The 18,305-nt window shown below is 44.0% G+C and overlaps 1 protein-coding gene across 4 annotated transcripts in view; it reads left to right on the top strand.

Annotated features, from left to right (window-relative positions):
• The window catches only part of Adamtsl1 (ADAMTS like 1), a 949,615-nt gene that overhangs the window by 924,964 nt on the left and 6,346 nt on the right, over positions 1 to 18,305 (top strand). For all 4 annotated transcript variants that reach the window (XM_052717522.1, XM_052717521.1, XM_052717520.1 and 1 more), the window contains 3 exons: positions 7,123 to 7,335; positions 8,807 to 8,987; positions 11,696 to 11,903. In XM_052717522.1, the coding sequence (XP_052573482.1) occupies positions 7,123 to 7,335; positions 8,807 to 8,987; positions 11,696 to 11,903 (602 nt within the window). The remainder of the gene's footprint in view (positions 1 to 7,122; positions 7,336 to 8,806; positions 8,988 to 11,695; positions 11,904 to 18,305) is intronic.

Below are 18,305 nucleotides of genomic sequence, written 5' to 3'. Positions count from 1 at the left end.
CATCTGAACAGCCGCCGTCAGCTCTTCACATGACTATCCCATGGCTGCCATGGATGTCCCAATACGAGCTGTGGGTTTCTGACCTCCTCTTCTAAAGATATGTCTATTTATGGGTCCCTGAAAAACCACACACTCTTGGAGCTTGCCTGCCAGAGGCCAGACATCACCTGCCAGATGTGTTCCTGTCCAGCAGCTCTCAGCCAGCAGCATCCTTCCACAGAGTTGCTGCTCTGTCCTTATTCTTCCCGAACCTTTCTGTGGCTCTCATCCCTCCTCCAGCTTGCCTGCTTAACTCTAATCTTTATTCGCCTCACTCACATTGTTTATTATTTTCTTTACTTTGTGGAGAAGTTCCTGGAGCCTCAGGACCCAGGAGACTTATGTGCAAATAATAAATTCAGCGAAGGTCTTCACATCGCCCCAGCGGCCCCACCCCTCCGCCGCACTCTGGAATTCCTCGTCAGCAGTTGTTCCTTCCTGTGCCCTGCCAGTGAACCCCAGTCGGCCTCTCAGGATACCTGCTATGAATATTAGCCATTCATCTCCGCTGCTGTTCTGTGGCTTTGGTTCAGTAGAAATGAACTGAAATGCGGTGTATACGGGGCTCGGAGCGAAGGCTCCTTTTGTGTGTGTGCGCGCATATGGGTTTTTATTTCTTTTGCAAGGGCTCTTGCCGGTACACAGAGCCAGTCCTAGCCTGAGCTCATGAAGGCATGTTGGCTCTGGGCAGCTGCGGGCTTGTGCTTACTCTCCAGCCTAATCTGGGTATTTTCTAGCTTGCCTCTCCATTGGCTGGAGTGAGCACAACTGCTTTGCTCGGGAGAGGGATGCAGGCTGCCTTGGGTCAATAACTTTTACCCTGACCCTGCTGTTTCTGTGTGAGGCAGGGCAGCTGCACTTCGGTGATACTCCCAACATCCTGAAGTAATGAGTCATTTCCAACCAAACATGGAACCCTAGCCTCCTTCCTTACAGACCGAGACTTGGTGGGAGTGACAGATGTAGACAGAGAGAAGGGCTCTGACTTGAGTAGCGTGGCCCCATGTGATCCACATCTTGGGGACTCAAGGACAGGCATTAGGGCAGTGGATTGAGACTCCTCCCTGGGCCCCACACAGCTGGCAACCAGACCTCCCTGGGGCCATGCTATCCTTCCCTCCTGCAGGCTGGGTAGCACCTGCCAGCAGCCTGAAGGTAAAGTCAACCAGGGATTTATAAACCCAGAAAGTTGAAACTTTTTAAAAATGCTGATGTGTTTTTAAGAGGTGAGGTTTATGCCAAGAGCCTACTGGCAGAGAGGGACACAGGGGAATTCTGTGTATTAGCCACTTGTGATAAGTCAAATCTCAATTTTTACTGTGAATTTTAAAAATTGAACCAGTTTTCTTGACCTTGTCTTTGCCTCTTCTCTCTCTGGTCCCCCTTCTGAAATGAGGTCCAGGCATCCCTGAATCAGGATGATGTTCAACACCTTCTGAAATGAGGTCCAGGCATCCCTGAATCAGGATGATGTTCAACACCACCATGCTCTACCTTAAACAGTGCAATCCTATTTTCATAGCCAAGACTGAGGATGCCTGTGTCTCAGACATGGGCATCTCACCTTCCTTACCTATAAGGGAATAATCAGATCCTAGGGTATACATAAGGGCAATCGACCAGCAGTAAGTGCCTAAATCATTTTGGAGAAAGAAAAGGCCTTGATCAAGTCATAAATCTGGACAGAGCTACTTTTCATGCTGAGAAATATATCAAATTCTTCCACCAGATGCCCAGGAGCATGGGAGACATTCGTATACCCCCTGCCAATGGAAACCCAAAGCTTACCCTTAGGGGTAGAAAGACATTTGGGGAATGGAAAACGAGCTTGTGTAGTTCTATTTTTCCAGGAATGTTTTAAAGTTAGTTTTCTTTGGGCAAATGTGCATGGGAATAGTCTTAGCCTGGTTATTTGACCAGCTTATTGGGAGGTCCCAGAAATCTGAGTGAAAATTAAAGTTGCTTGTCTTCTTCCATGGCCTTCTGGGGTCCAGCTGACAAATGGGGAGTCAGGAACTGGGGTTTTCCAATATAAATTAATCATTTCTCCCAGCCCACTGCCTGGTGCCAGTTCCCACTCACTCTCTGCTATTTTAGAGACCATGCTCAGTGCCCAGGGGGACCCAAGCTGAAAAAAGCAGGGACCAGAAGAGGCAGTGAAGTAGCATGCCTGCTTTGGTTGGTCACCCCATGGCCCTAGCCTGGGCCCCCACACCCTCTCAGACCACTGGCAGACCAGAGGGGCCTCTATAAATTCTAAAGTACCGAGCGAGTGTTTTCCAGTTTTGTAAAATTAAATTAAGGAAAGGACTTCCAGACTGACTACACCAAGTGCCAAGTTTCATCCCAACACACATCATTTTTATAGTAACGTTTTAACTCCGTGAAAAACACGGGATTATAATGAAAATGCTGACAGGCCTGGAGCCAGCTCATGAAGTAATAATGCCACGTCTTTAATATTTTTACACAGCATGTCCCAACCTGCCACAGCCTTCCTTTCCTGTAGATAGCAGGGAAATAAGTGAAAATTCCCAGAGTGCTGCTTTCTCCTCCTCCTGGGACTACATTCGCATTTCCAAAGCTTTCTTCCTCATGGACCCCTGGAGCCCAGATACAGTCTTAGCTCTGTGATTGTTTTATCAACCTAAGCTAGTTTTTTGTTTGCTTGTTTGTTTGGTTTTTGTTTTTCTAAGTTTTTTTTTTTAATCTGGAGAAGTGGGGGCAGGCAGGGATATGTGCTCTGAAACCTTACTTCTACTCATTAAGGCTCAGGACTCCTGAAAATCAACTTAGGATACGTGGCTCACTCAAATGACAGACAGCTACTGGATCTAGAGTTGGCTTGATCTCTGCAAAGAAGCCCATAACCCAAGCTGCTTGCCAGAGCTCCTGGTGGTTTTCAGCCCTTTAAATCAACAGCAACAACAAAAGTCTCCTGAATACTGATCACTATGAGTTCAGAGCCTCTTTGGAAATGGGGGCTCAAAGGCAGCCTTATCACATTACCTTTAAGGTCCGTAGCATCTCCAGTGTATACAGCATTCAAGGAAGCTGGAAGCCAGGGCCACCAGGCCACCAGGCCACCAGACCACCCACTTTTCTACCCCAGTGTTTCTCTCACCTGTCAAACTTGGGCTGTTTCCCTGAGACAGGCTACTACAGCTCTAAAAACCAGCATAAAATCAGAACATGGAGCTAATGAAAGTCAGTGAGGAGCATTTAATAGGAACAGGAGTGTCAGCTGGACTGAATTTCTGGGCTTACTGGGGCCCACTGACTCTGCCACGTGTGGAGCAAATGATGTGGAATTCCTGGACATTTCACTCATGCTTCTTAGACCCAAATACTCTTGGTCTCTTCTCTGTTTTTTGTCAGTGTACAGGGATGTTATAGGCATTAGGAGGAGACGTGGTTTTGCCTATATTTAAGCTAACAATCAGAAATAAGAATTGTTCATATAATTTTCCTTATTTGATACATCTTCACTCTGAATATGTTCACTGCACAGTCAGTATGTGGGAGGAGAAAGAGGAGATAAATGTGATGGAAAAAAAAAAATGAAAGAGCAAACCTGCATCCATGTGATCACACCTGGCTTTGGCTCAGCAGAGAACCACAGCAGGCCTAAGGATGGAAAGCCTAAAGGCAGTGTTTTCTTTCTCTGGTTAAGAAAGGTTGGTCGAGGGAGGCTTTCTGCTGCCAGAACTCTCATTGGCCAGGCAACTTTCCCAAACACTGCTTCCCCTCGGCCACTTCACAGCCCAAGTTCTTTAACAGCTGAGGTCTGAGGAGTGAGTACTGTCCATCCCTCTGATTGTCCATTTCCTCAGGAAGGCACTGAGGCTTGAAGAATAGGAAAGGCTGCCATTTACGAAGCTGAGAAGAATGCAGGAAAGAGAGGTGTTCACCCCTCTTCATTCTCCGTGCATTAAACACTACTACATTTCTCACTGATGCAGAAATTGGGATGTGGGAGTCATTACTTGGCCTCTTTGGAGGCGTGGAAGACATTGCACAGTTTTGGATGTCCTTGTAAATGGCACACAGAGAGTGCGCTCAGCTTCAAAAAGAAATGATTGATATGTCTTTTACTTTAACAAATGAGAAATATCCGTGACAGAAGGGAACCCTGTTACAAGCCAGGTTTTCTCATTAGCAATGAAACATGGATAATTATTCTCTGGGAACATACACAGTGGGAATTCATGTTAGCCCTTTATTTTGACTATTTCTGCTGGCAATCCTCAGAGATCATGGTGCGCACGCACGCGCACACACACACACACACACACACACACACGTTAAAGTTCAGGAACCTGCATTGCATGTGCACTAAGAATACTACTACTGGGTCCAAAGGTCGTTTTAAGGAGATACCTGTGTGTGCAGTCAAAAGCACTGAGGCAAAACAGCAATGGAAAGGGCAGGTGGCAAACAATTTTTATTTACTTTCATTAGAATTCATGTTTTTGGTCTCTCTCTTTGAAAAGTAGAACAAAGTGAGTCTTCCCTTAGAGAATTTTTCAATGCAAGATGAATAATCTCATACATTTAAAGTGCACTCTCTATGGTCACTATCCTGATATGGAAGAAATCCCATCATTTGTACTGCAAATGCACACAGTCTTAGGAGGGTGAAGGGACTTTAGAGGTGCCTTAGTTAGGGTGTGCATTCAACAACCTATAACAAAGACCTCAAACACCCACACCTCTGTGCCTATCTGGGACTCCTTAGAGTCCAAGCTGATGCCCAGGTCCTTTTCGACACCACCCAGCCACCCACATTCATCTAGCCAACCAACCAACCAACCACTGGGCCCAGGGACTGCGTCCATGTGGAGCAGACCCTAAACCCTACTTAGCAGCCCCCTTCCCTGCCCTCTTGCCTAGCAGAACTTAACCCAGAGAGATATTCTTGTTTCAAGTCCTAGTATACAGGAAAATAGCCCAGCTTGGCCTGCTAGGCTCGGGGGTAAACTTGCTTCAAACTTCTATGGCTCTGGCCACAGAGTGGTGTTGCCCTTTTCTTCCCAACAGAATGACTGGCTGTCTGCACACACCCTCATTAGCAGGATGGAGGGAGGGGGTGGGACAAGCCTTTCCATTCCCTGAACGGAACTGGGAGCTACAGTTCTTCTGCCAGGGAGGCTGAGGATGCCTCTCACCTGACAGCATTTCATCTGTAATTCAGGACTTGATTTGCTCTGAAAACAACAGGAGGGAGAGTGCCCAGCAGCATCTTCCTAGAGGACAGCCAGGTCAAAATCTTCAGAATCAAGAGTGAAAATGATCTCTGACTCCAGTGGAGCTGAGTGAGGGCAGGGGAACCTTTAAGAACTTTTAGGCAAACTATAAAACATTTAGGAAAGGGGCTGGGGAGGTGGCTCATTAAGAGCACTGGCTACTCTTGCAGAGGACCTGGGTTCAGTTCCCAGCACCCACATGGTGGCTCACATCCATCCATAACTCCAGTTCCAGGGATCCACCACCCTCTTCTGACCTCTGCAAATACCAAACAAAACTCATACGCATAAAATAAAAATAAATGTATTATAAAACCCTTTAGAAGACACTGGCAAATGATGGGCTGGTCCAGCCATTATTTCTAACTTGTTGAAAATCTTATGGAAAAAAGAGTTGACTAAACTGACTATAGGAAAAGTGATTATTTAGACACTGAGTTATTCCTGAAGATCAATGAAATAATGCAAACATGAATTATGAATAATTTTGGATTTATACTGAGTAACTAAAACAGCACATGACCTTCCCTGCCTCATCATCCAGCTGCATTAAATGTCATTCCTGCATTTGTGCCTCTACCCAAAGATTTATAGATGGTGAAATACACAAATTCTGATGGTGCCACTTCTATGCACAATTAGTCAAGTCTTCTCAGTTTGCAAAATAATGACTTTCTCTCTCTCTCTCTCTCTCTCTCTCTCTCTCTCTCTCTCTCTCTCTCTCTCTCTCTCTCTCTCTCTCTGTGTGTGTGTGTGTGTGTGTTTCATTGCACTTGGCTCTTATTTGCCCCCACATTCTATCCTCTCTATCCCTCCTCTCACACTAGTCCTCTTCCTACTTCCAAACTGTCACCCTGTTATTTTGTTTTTTTAATTCCATACAAGCTGGGAGCTCCTTGGAAGAGAGGAGGTTGTCCCAAGTACCTTCGTAATCCCCAGAGCTGTAGGTGCCAAGTAGATACTTGTTGAACTGAACTGAAGGAAAACCTCAGTTTCTCTACATTTTAATGATTTAGTATGCACTGTGAGCTTCAAAACAGCTTTCCTAGTGAGGCTAAGTCATCAGGCTACAGCAGCAAACACAGCAAGTGCCCCAGATTCAGAGGAAATGTGTTTTTCCTCACAATGACAATCTGTTTTACCAATTTCATAATATGTGTTCAGTTTAATATCTTAGAATTCTAATGTATCAAAATATGTTATAGCTACATAGAATAGGGCTCTACCCACCTAATCCACATTCCATAGATAAGAATAGGGTTGCACATATCCAGTCCATGCTTGGTTAAGAGTTGTCAAAAGATCAAGGCTCTTCATTTATGGACAAATGAGGCCAATGGATAAAATTATTTCCTAGTGTCTGCTGAAGATATATTACTTCAAAATTAATATAAAGTAACATGACAGCAGGGATTAGATTTAAATTAGAAGTTTGATTCTTAAGTCTTACTTAAGAATATTGTATTTTTTTCCCAACATTTGAAGAAAAATTTTCTTTATAAATGAATCAGTGGAAGAGCTACCAGGAAAAAAAAAAAAACTTTCAGTGAATTAATGGCAACTGTGCCATTGTTTTAGAAGTTAGTGTAGAGACAGGAAGAGAAATAGCCACTTTGTGTTCTTCAAGGATTTTTATTGAACTGAATGAAGAATAGTTGCCCTCCCAGAAGTCCAGAGAGTAAAAACACCCCCTTTCCTTGGGAAAAGCAAGCATAATCAAAATACTATCAGTAAGACCATGACATGTGCACAATTCCTAGAGCCATGGAAACATGCAAGAGCTCACCAGGAATGTGGGCTTTGGCTGTACCAATGACTGTCTTCTCTCTTCTTCTAGGCTGCCCCATCAAAGGTCACCCCACCCCCAATATCACCTGGTTCCAAAATGGCCGGCCAATTGCCGCTGCCCCAGGGCTCACCCACCACATCTGGGGAGCTGGGCAGATCCTCCGGGTTGCAAATCTCAGTGGAGGGCCTCAAGGGGAGTTCAGCTGCCTGGCTCAGAACGAAGCAGGAACGCTCATGCAGAAAGCATCTTTGGTGATCCAAGGTGAGAAATCTCCGGGCTTGGAACAGCAGCACACTTATTTGGGAATCCATTCTCTAGTGGAACATACTGATGTCATCTCTGGTGGGTAATGTCTCTGTACCGGAAAACCTTACTTCTGGCATCACCACCTTCAGCAGAGCGCCTGGGACCTATCCCAGCTGAGCCTGTTAAAGTCAGGATGGAGAGGGCCTCACTGTCAGATACACATGTTTCCTTTAAGTTGATTTAACTAAGGAAGGCTACACACAGCACGTTTCTTAAAATCCATGTCTTCTCTACTGATTCTGCTTATAAAGCATGTCTTGATCAAACCAGGTTGGTCACTTGCCTTCTGCCGAGAGAGAGCAGTGTAGGCCACACATTCCAGGGTGGTCAGCCACAGTCACACACAAAGGGCTTTCTAGGTGCCTTTCCTTTGGCTTTGGTGCTGGCAAAAGAAAAAAAAAAAAAAAAAACCTGGTAGAGCAGCCTGTCTGCATGGCTCAGGAGTGAGCCTTCCAGGAATACGGGCAGGTCAGCAAGTCCACTCTCACTGCACCAGCCAGAGTTGCTAATGAGCTGAAAGCAGCAGGAGGAAAGCCCAAGCTGGCCTCTCTATGGAAACTGTGGGAGGCTGCTTTCCATGGGCCGGTTCTACTGCGTTGTATGTGACTGTTGAGGAAAAGCAAAATGCTATGGAATGTACTCCCAAGACCGAGTAGGACTCTGCGGGGAGGGTGGCCTGCTCTTTCCAATACTGTGTGAAGAGAGAGAGGTTTTTCTAAGCCTACAGATCTGCTGGAACAACCTCCCCTGCCACTTGGCTCTCCAAATAGGAAAATAATGTCCCCCTTCTCACTCCCTACCTGCAGTGTTCATAACTCACAAGTATTCACAATTGTGTATCCCAACTATACCACGCGACAATTAACAGCCTTCCCCCCAGTACATCCCAAGTCCCCAAACAACTGGGCTCTTCCACTGACAACATTGTCTCACATAAAGGAGAACTCTTCGGATAGACTGTGTTTGGTAAAATTTACAAATTCCAAATCAGATCCATGCTTTTAAATGTGATGAAATACTTTGATATATTTATACCTCTCTGTAGAAAAATAAAGCCACTGTCTGATGAACCAATATGAAAAAAAAAAAAGGTACTTGAGCAAGTATGTTTAAAAATAATAAGCACTATGGCTGTCGATTACATGCTGTGCCAGTTACTTACGGAGGTAGGCCCTTCCCTTCCATTTTACTCAGTCCTCACCACACTTCATGAGGAGAGGGGCTCTGTGTTCATCTTCTAGGTGAGGCTCCTGGAGCCGATGGCCTTGCCCAAGTTTGTTGGAGAGTCACTGCCCCACCCCCTAGGCAGATGGCTTGTTTATGTATCTCCTCTCTGCTCACTCATCTATCCCACCCCCCGTGGCCAGGAGGAGAAGTGTGGGTAATAACCATTTCCTCTTGCCCTCTGATCCTCCTCCTGTGACAGATTACTGGTGGTCTGTGGACAGACTGGCCACCTGCTCAGCATCTTGTGGTAATAGAGGGGTTCATCAGCCCCGCCTCAGGTGTTTGCTGAACAACACCGAGGTTGACCCTGAGCACTGTGCGGGAAAGCCTCGGCCTGCCGTTCAGCCTGTTGCCTGCAACCGCAGAGACTGTCCTTCTCGGTAAGTGTACCCTTCCCACCCACAACCGCTGCCCCCGACTATTGTCTAGCACCATGCAGAAAAAGATGGAATTCAAGGAGCTGTGCCTGTCCTCAGAGTAGGCCTCTGCTCTCAGGCCTACTTATTCCCTCACTATTCAGCCAGTCAAAGCTACCTAGGCTTTCAAGTCCTGAGAGTCTGCTCAGTAAAGAAGTATGTCCCCGGGTGGGGCCAGAGGTGAATCCCATTCTGTAATAATAGCCTGCCTTTCTGAGTTGTTTGAAACGTATTTCCTATGAAAATGTTGAGGAGACAAGGACTCCTGGGCTTAACTCGAACTTTTCCCTTTCTGTCTAACTAAATACCTCTGCTAGTTAGTGCTCCAGTTAAGGAAAACTTACCTTTTTACAAACAGTTGCATCTCACAAATGTTGGAATGCATCTCCTTTTTCCTATAGCTGCTCTAACTCTAGATGTGGTCCTGCACTGCACTTGAGATTTGTATTTAGGCTACAATGACACCCACCATCTCCTTCTCTCATGTAAGTCTGGCTTCAAGAAGCACTGAGTCCCACTGAGCTCATATCCCCAAGTCTTTAGGCGGTAACTAACGGATAATGGATGAAGTTGGAGTTGGCACCAGCATGGCGCTCTGCAACCCGGGAGACTTGGCTAGGACCTGAAATGGCCCTTCATGACCTATCTGTAGAACTTTGCTATACTGCTCAGGCAACTGCTTTGTGTTTTGCCAGCTGAGTCACAGGGAGCAGCTGAGACTAGGAGAGACTCCATGAAATATGAAACACACTCATTAATATCAGCAGTTTGACTTGCTGACGGGAAGGTTTCCACGGGAATGATTAATGTCCTTTTATACCCTTCCTGAACAGTAACATAGCCCATAGCTCTCCTTTCTCAAAACCCCCACCCCAGCTCCTGAAAACATCACTGAAATGTATATTTAGAAATCAAAGTTGATTGAAATGCACGCCTGACATTCACCAGGGACAGAAGGATCTGGAAGACTGCCCTTGCCAAGTTGCATGAAATGAAGAAGAGATCTTTTATGTGCCAGGAACTCTGTGATTTGATTTGGTGATGGTCAGAGTCAATCAGCCTAATTTACTTCAGCAACTGAAACAGTAATGGCTGTCTCGTCTTAGGTTTCAATGCTTCCAGTGGCTTTAAAACACCTTGTGCCTGCTTCCTAAATACGGTGTTTCCTTGGCCTAGAAAGCCACATAAAGTCATCCTCCCCAGGCCAAGGAGTAGAGAGATTGTCACAAACTAAGTCAGTTGAGGATCCTGATGGAAGTAGGAACCTATTCCCCTTCTCTCCATACACTTCTTTTGAAAATCAAATGTGGCCCCACTTGCCAAGGAAGCCCCATAGGCTTCCATTTGACTAGAATGCCAGTCGGGCTTGAGGACCACGTTAGCATTCTCTGATGTATGAACATAAGCATTGCTATGACTATCTTCCAAAGTCTGCTCTAATCCAGGTAGCTAGCTGTTCATCTATATCACAGTTCTATTCCCAGACTCCAGGTATCACAACTGGTGGGGTGCTCCTAGAGTCTATAAAACTGGCTAGAAAGTACCATGCCTCTTAACTGTTCTACTCTGTGAGAATGATCTGTATGTGCACACATGCCAAAGAGGACTCCTGCATGATTACATATACACTATGGACTAAGGACTTCACGATGTCCCCAGATTATAGAATGGCTTTATGAGAAAAGCCCATTTCTCATAGTCTTGGTCAGTTTTACTTCTAGGGACTTAAATTATAGTTGAATCCTCACATTCTGAGAATGGATATTCATACTACACATGTAAGCCTCCAAGATATATGACTTCTACACTGACTTACTAATGGTAGGAATTACCCTAGAAATCTAGAATGATCTTTGACTGTTTCTGAAAGATGGAGCAAGGCTCCAGAAAAAAATCTTGACCTCGGTGAAACACAGATTATCTCCTAGGTCAAGAGGTAACATGTTTGGATCTGACTTCCCTAGGAATATGTCCTGCCCTGACGTATTAAAGTGTGTTACTAACTAATAGTATTCTAGCCACAGTTTCACTAGTGTGGGGCAGCTTAAAGCAACCAACCCTCAATAGAGTCTTTCCTTGTCCATGTCCCAATTTTATCAATTTCCTGGGCTGCAAGAAAAATCTGTCCAAATGGCATCATAAAACTCCATTTTGAAGATCAGGCATCCACAGGGCCATGTGCCTTTTGTAAAGACTCTAGGGGTGAATTTGCTCCTTGTCACTCCCATATTCCAGTACCTCTAAAAGTCCCTGGTTTGTGGCTGCACAAAACTGCAGCTTCTGTCCCCTGGTCATACTGCCACCTCTCCCCATTTGCATTTCCCTCTGATAAGGGCATGTAGGATCTACTCAAATAATCTCATCTCCAAATCCTAACTATGTGCATGCCTGTAACTCCAGCATGCAAGTCAGGAGCATCACAAGTCCAAAGCCAAGCTGTGTTACATAATGAGACCCTGTCTCACAAACAAGCAACAAAGAGCCCTCATGTACAAGCAAGTTAGCATTCACAGGCTCCAGTGACGCTGTGTGGACGTTTTTACATTTTTCTGAGTAAATCTTGGGGAAATGGCCCTCAGGTCAACATCTGTGTGTGTTGAGAGGGACAAGCAAGGTTCATTTCCCCCAGGCCTTACCCTCTGCAATTGCCCTCATGTCCTCCTCCTCCTCAGGTGGATGGTAACTTCCTGGTCTGCCTGTACCCGGAGCTGTGGTGGAGGTGTCCAGACCCGGCGAGTGACCTGTCAGAAGTTGAAAGCTTCTGGGATCTCTACCCCAGTGTCCAACGACATGTGCACCCAACTGGCCAAACGGCCTGTGGACACCCAAGCCTGTAACCAACAGCTGTGTGTGGAATGGGCTTTCTCCAGCTGGGGCCAGGTAAGGAGCCAAAGGGGTTCTGTTTGGTTGTTTTGGGTTTGGGTTTTGAGGGCAAATCTGCAGATACAAACCTTGCCACAGTAGGAAGAGGAATGCCATCCTTCTCTCTCGTTCCCACTTCTCACTATCCCCACCCAGCGTCAATCCTGCATCCCCTAACCTAACAAGTGTAGGGTATTCTGAGGAATTAGCACACTCTTCTGATCCACTGTCTTTCATTCTGTGACCCCAAGACAACTTCCTGTAACTGTGCTAGGGATGGTTCTGGGAACTTCAGAGGAGAACCTCCTGGAGAATGCACTGTTGCTGTGGGCCAGTTCCACAGAACAAAAAATTCACTGGCGAAACTTTTAAAACTACGATGACCAGGCTGTAGCTCCCAAAGGTGAGAGTCAACTTCACTGTAGTGGGAGCCAAGCAGGTTTTTAAAACTGAAAACCATTGGTCCGTGCCAAGAAAAGGTGAAGCCTAGCTGGACCACCTTGAAATCTCAGTTCTCTGCCTGGAGGTTAACATGAAAAGTCCCAGGGAGATTATTAGGTGTCTGGGGTCCTTCAGAGATTCACCATTCTGACCATGAGGCTTTACTCAGATACTGGTGCCAAGTCTACATATTTGGGATTCCCAAGGCATAGCACTGAATTACATTAGTCCGGAGCTTATAAAGGCAAAACTCACAAGGCTACACCCTTACTTCCTCTGTGCTATCAGTGTACTTCCTGCCTACATGTAACCAGCACACATCCCATCTATGGACAATCATGGGCAAGCAAGGTTGTTTAAAGAAGCAAAAACATATGGTTTGTTATATTACATGAACAACAGCTTCATTAAAATTGTACAAGACCAGGCAATTATAAGAATAACCCCTAGCATTCTGGGAAGCTATTTGTCCTTGGGCATGTGAGGCTTATAGGTTAGAGGCATTTTTGTCTTATAGATCTCTTAAGCACAGTAATTTAAACTTAAAACCTAATGTTAGCCATCATGAGCTCAACAGAGCAACAGCAGTCCTCATTTGGCCAGAAGCCTCAGGATGGAGCCTCCTTTGGATATAATGGAGGTACCGTATTTATTTCATCCACTGAGGAGAAGGATTATGTTTTGTTGTGATTTTAAAAGGAGACTACCACAAACAGAAGATTTTAGAGGTGAAAGGAAGTCAAGAGGAGTGTTGTCATGGTTATATTCTCATGCCTGGACCAGGTGAGACTGTGCACCTGTCAGAACCTCTGTCCTAGGGCCTGTTGGATATTAAGATCAGTCTCCCTACTTGTACACATAATTCACCAAATGGCCTGCAGCCTCCCTCTACAATTTTACATTGTTGTTCACACACACAAGAATCAGGTGTGTATAAGTGCTTATAGGAAATAATGTCATTGCATATATACTGTTTAAACCCAAAATCTATGTTCAGAAAACATTGGGGATCTACCATGTGTCCCAGAGATACCGGCAGACTTAAGTGCAGGTGGTGCCCGACAACAGGAACAGCATCAGCACCTATTGTTGGTTTGTCTGGGACTGGCACTAATTGGCAGAGTGATCTTTCTGACTGGCCAGGCATAATTCTAGGCAATTGGGAAATGTGAACTTGTTGGAATTAGCTATCTACACATTCCTGTTCAATATGCAATGTCATACATGTTTGCTTGAGAGCTTTCTCTAAAGCCCAACAATAAACCCTCACATGTATGACAAGTGATGCTGACAGAGTACCAAGACCATTTCAGTAGGGAAAGAATAGTTTTTCAACATATGATGTTGGGTAATGCCAAAAAATGAAGCTGGTCCCTTACACCATATAAATTTTATTTAAAAATAAAATTCTTAGAAGAAAACCAAGAGGAACCATTCATGACATTGGGCTTGGCAATAATTCCTTAGATATGACACTTAGTTAATTTGTGTTGCCATAACAAAATTCCACATATAGATAATTTATAAAGAAAATTATTCACTTGGGAGGCAGGTGGATCTCTGTAAGTTAGAGGCCAGCCTGGTCTACAGCATGAGATCCAGGACAGGCACCAAAAAAAGAAAATTATTCCTTACATCCCCGGAAACTGTGAAGTTTGTTATCAAGGGGTGGTGCCTATATGGTAAAAGCCTTTCTGCCATGTTGGGTACCACATGGCATGCAAGCACAAGTTGTACAAAGCCACTCACCTCATCAGGGAGGCACCACCCTGAACACCTCACCCAACCTTAACTATCACCCACAGTGCCGCTCCCCTCCTCCAAATACCATCAACATATAAAACTAGGAGTTAAATTTCAAACATATCAACTCACAAAATCTATCCAGCCCATACCAGACAACAAAAACACTCAACACTAAGGGTTTTGTACATCAACAGGATACTATTGAGTGAAAAGGCAGCCTGTGGCATAAGAGAACATACTTGAAATCATAACTCTGATCAGAGGTGAACAAATCCATAATGGCTTAAGAAAAAAAAAACTTTCCTTGGGCAAGGTTTGAATAGTCATTATATTGGGTAAATATTTGTCAAAGGTTTAAGGCCAAACTGAGCTACATAGAAAAATGCTTTCTCAAAAAAAAAAAGAAAAAAGAAAAAAAAGAAATCCCACAATGTATTACCATTTTATACTCATTAGGATGATTATTATTGAATAAAATAAAAGGTTTGGTGTTGGCTGGGACAAAAGCTCAGTGGTAGAGCACTCACCTAGCATACACAAGGCCTGTAATTGATCCTCTGCACCAGGAGAAAAAAGTTTAGTAATGATGAAAAATTGAATTCCAAGTGTGTTACCCATAGAAAATTAAATATGGTTTAGCTACTGTGGACAACAATGTCAGTTCCTCAAACATTTAAAAAGAAAAAAACAAAGGAGAAGGTGGAGGGAGGAATGTGACAAGAATTTACTATGGACATATATGAAATTGACAAAGAATTAATAACAAAAAATGAAAACAATTACTGCATGCCCCAAGAATAACAGTTCTGCTGTGTATACTAAAACAGCATTGCCATGTGTCAATGATACCCCAACCAATGACTAACCATAACATACAATAGTGATCCCATAAGATTACATCACCTGGGTTGGACAGATGGTTCCTTGTTGGGAGTGTTCATTTGTGCCAGCACCCAGCACCTATATATGGTGACTCACAAACATCTATAGTTTCAGCTCCAGGAAGCTCGTTGGCCTCCTGAATGGACATGGTGAATACACAAGCACACTCACATACACATAAGCCAACAGCCCCCCCAAGGAACTCTCCCACTCTTTTGGTTCAGATCCCAAACACCCAAATCACTGCCACCACTTCCTGCCCCACTGATCACCCCTGCCCCCAACCTATCCACTGCTCAGTTGCAGGCCATGCCAGCCAGAAGAACAGACCCCAACTTGGGCGAGGACCCCTTGCTCAACCAAAGGCCACACTAGCCACCAGAAGTCCTGACACAAAACATCCAGAAAATCTGGGACACTAAGACCAAACTTAAGAATAATAGGAATAGAAGAGAAGAATCTCAGTTCAAATGCCAAAAAATATTTTCAACAAGATTAGAGAAGAAAATTTTCCTCAACTGAAGGAGATGCCTATAAAGGTCCAAGAAGCATACAGAACACCAAAAAGATTGGACCAGAAAAGAAAGTCCCCTCACCGTTTAATAATCAAAACACCATACAGAACAAAGATAGAATATTAAAATCTGCAAGGGAAAAGTGCCAAATAACATTATAAAGGTAGACCTATTAGAATTACACCTGACTTCTCAATTGAGACTGTAAAATCCAGAAGGGCTTGGACAGATGTCCTTTAGACTCTGAGACCACAGATGGTAGCTCAAACTACTATACCCAGCAAAACTTTCAATCACCATAGATGGAGAAAACAAGTTTTTCTATGATAAAGTCAAATTCAACAATATCAATCTACAAATCCAGCCCTACAGAAGACTCTAGAAAGAAAACTCCAACCCAAGGAGATTAATCTATGAAACCATGGGAAATAATCTCACACCACCAAAACTGAAAGAAGGGAAACACACACACATTACCAATAACAAAATAACAGGAATTGACAATCACAGATCATTAATGTCTCAATTATCAATGGACACAATTCCCCAATAAAAAGATACAGACTAACAGGATGGATGCAAAAGCAGGATCTGTCCTCCTGCTGCATACAACAAACACACCTCAACATCAAAGATAGACATTACCTCAGAGAAAAGGATTGGAAAAAGACTTTCAAAGCAAATGGACTTAAGAAGCAAGCTAGTGTAGCCATTCTAACAAAATAGACTTCAAACCAAATAATCCAATTAAAAAATGGGGTATAGACCTAAACAGAGAATTCTTGACAGAAGAATCTCAAAAAGCAGAGAAACACCTAAAGAAATGTTCAACATCCTTAGCCATCAGGGAAATCCAAAATCAGAACAACTCTGAGATTCCATTTACATCTGTCAGAATGGCTAAGATTAAAAACACAAATAACATCTCATCTGGCAAGGATATGGAGCAAGGGGAGCACTTCTCCATTGCTGATGAGAGTGCAAACTTATATAGCTACTTTGGAAAAATGGAATCAATCTACCTCAAGAACCAGCTATACCATTCCTGGTCATATACCCAAGAGACACTCCATTCTACCACAAGGACACTTGCTCAACTGTGTTCATAGCAGCTTTATTCATAATAGCCAGAAACTAGAAACAACCTAGATGTCCCTCAACTGTAGAACTGATATTTACATAATGAAGTATTATTATTCCTCAGCTGTTAAAAACAATGACATCATGAAATTTGCAAGCAAATGGATGGAACTAGAAAAAAAAATCATTCTGATTGAGGTAACCCAAATCCAGAAAGACAAACATGGTATATACTCACAAGTGGATATTAGCTGTTAAATAAAGGATAATCATGCTACAATCCACAGACCCAAAGAGGCCAAGGAACAAGAAGGACTCAAGGTGGGATACATGGATCTCCCTTGGAAGGGGAAATAGATTTTGTGGGTGGATTGGGGGCATGTGGGAACAGGAGAGATCAGATAGGAGTGGGAGGTATAGGGAAGAGAGTATTGGCAGAGATGACTGGAATTGGGGGGGGCACTTGGGGAGCAATGTGGAAACCTAGTGCAATGGAGATTCCTTGGAATCTGATGATGACCTTGTGAAGACTCCTAGTCGTGGGGGATATGGAGCCTGAACTGGCCATCTTCTATAACCAGGCAGTGGTGGGACTAGGACATCAACCCAGCCACAAAATCTTTTACCTACAATTTGTTCTGCCTGCAAGATGTGCTGGGATAATGGTGGCCCAGAACTTGTGGGAGTGGCTAACCAATGACTGGTCCAACTTGAGACCCATGCCTCACACTGCCTGGATGGCCAAGAATCAGAGGCTGGATAGCCCAGAGACCTAGGATAGAATGGAGCACAACAGGCCAAAAAAAAAAAAAAAATTCAGTGAAATGAGTCCTAATAATATTTGGCTATACTCATAAAACTGGAGACTACTCCAATCATCATCAGAGAGGCTTCAGATGCAGAGATCCACAGTCAAACATTAAGTGAAGCTGACAGAATCACTGGCAAGAGGAGGAGGAAGGATTGTAGGAGCCAGAGGGGTCAAGGGACCATAGGAACAGAGCTTACAGACCAGTAAGCAGGGCTCATAGGGGCTCACAGAGACTGAAGTAACAATCCCGGAGCCTGAATAGGTCTGAGCTAGGTTCTCTGTATGTGTATTATGGTTGTGTGGCTTGGTGTTCTTATGGGACTTCTAACAGTAGGAGTGGGGGTTGTCTCTGACTCTCCTGCCTGATTTTGGGACCCTTTTTCTTCTTCCAGGTTGCCTCATCCAGCCTTCATATGAGGTTATGTGCCTAGTCCTACTGTATCTTGTTATGTCATGTTTCTTTGATATCCCTGGGAGGCCTGGATCTAGGGGAGAGAGGAGATGAGAGTTTGGGGGGTGCTGGGAGGAATGGAGGGAGGGGAAACTTTGGTTGGTATGAAAGAAGAATAAATAAATTTTAAAAATATTGTATCACCTGATGATGTCATAGCTTTCTTGGTTTAAGTGCACTGTATGATATTTGCATAATAGTGGCATCACTAACCAAAAAAAAAAAAAAACTCAAATGTGTCTCCATCATTAAGCAACAAGTGACCATATATGTGTGACAGACTAATTATATAAAACAGAATAATTAACATACAATCAACACTAAACATGATTGTTGTTAATAAATTGAACTAAATCAAAGCCTGGTCTTCATGAGAAGACATCATTTGAGTAGGGTAAAATTCGTGAGAGAAAACAATTAAAACCCCTAGCCAAGCAAGGGACATGTCTAAAACACACAAGAAACATATAAAATAACTGACACTAAAGGAATAA

The sequence above is a fragment of the Peromyscus californicus genome, unplaced genomic scaffold (assembly GCF_007827085.1).
Source record: "Peromyscus californicus insignis strain IS unplaced genomic scaffold, ASM782708v3 Scaffold_5__1_contigs__length_169319896, whole genome shotgun sequence".
Taxonomy (NCBI): domain Eukaryota; kingdom Metazoa; phylum Chordata; class Mammalia; order Rodentia; family Cricetidae; genus Peromyscus; species Peromyscus californicus.
Note: the sequence above shows the minus strand (reverse complement) of the source record. Positions and strands in the feature narration are given on the sequence as shown.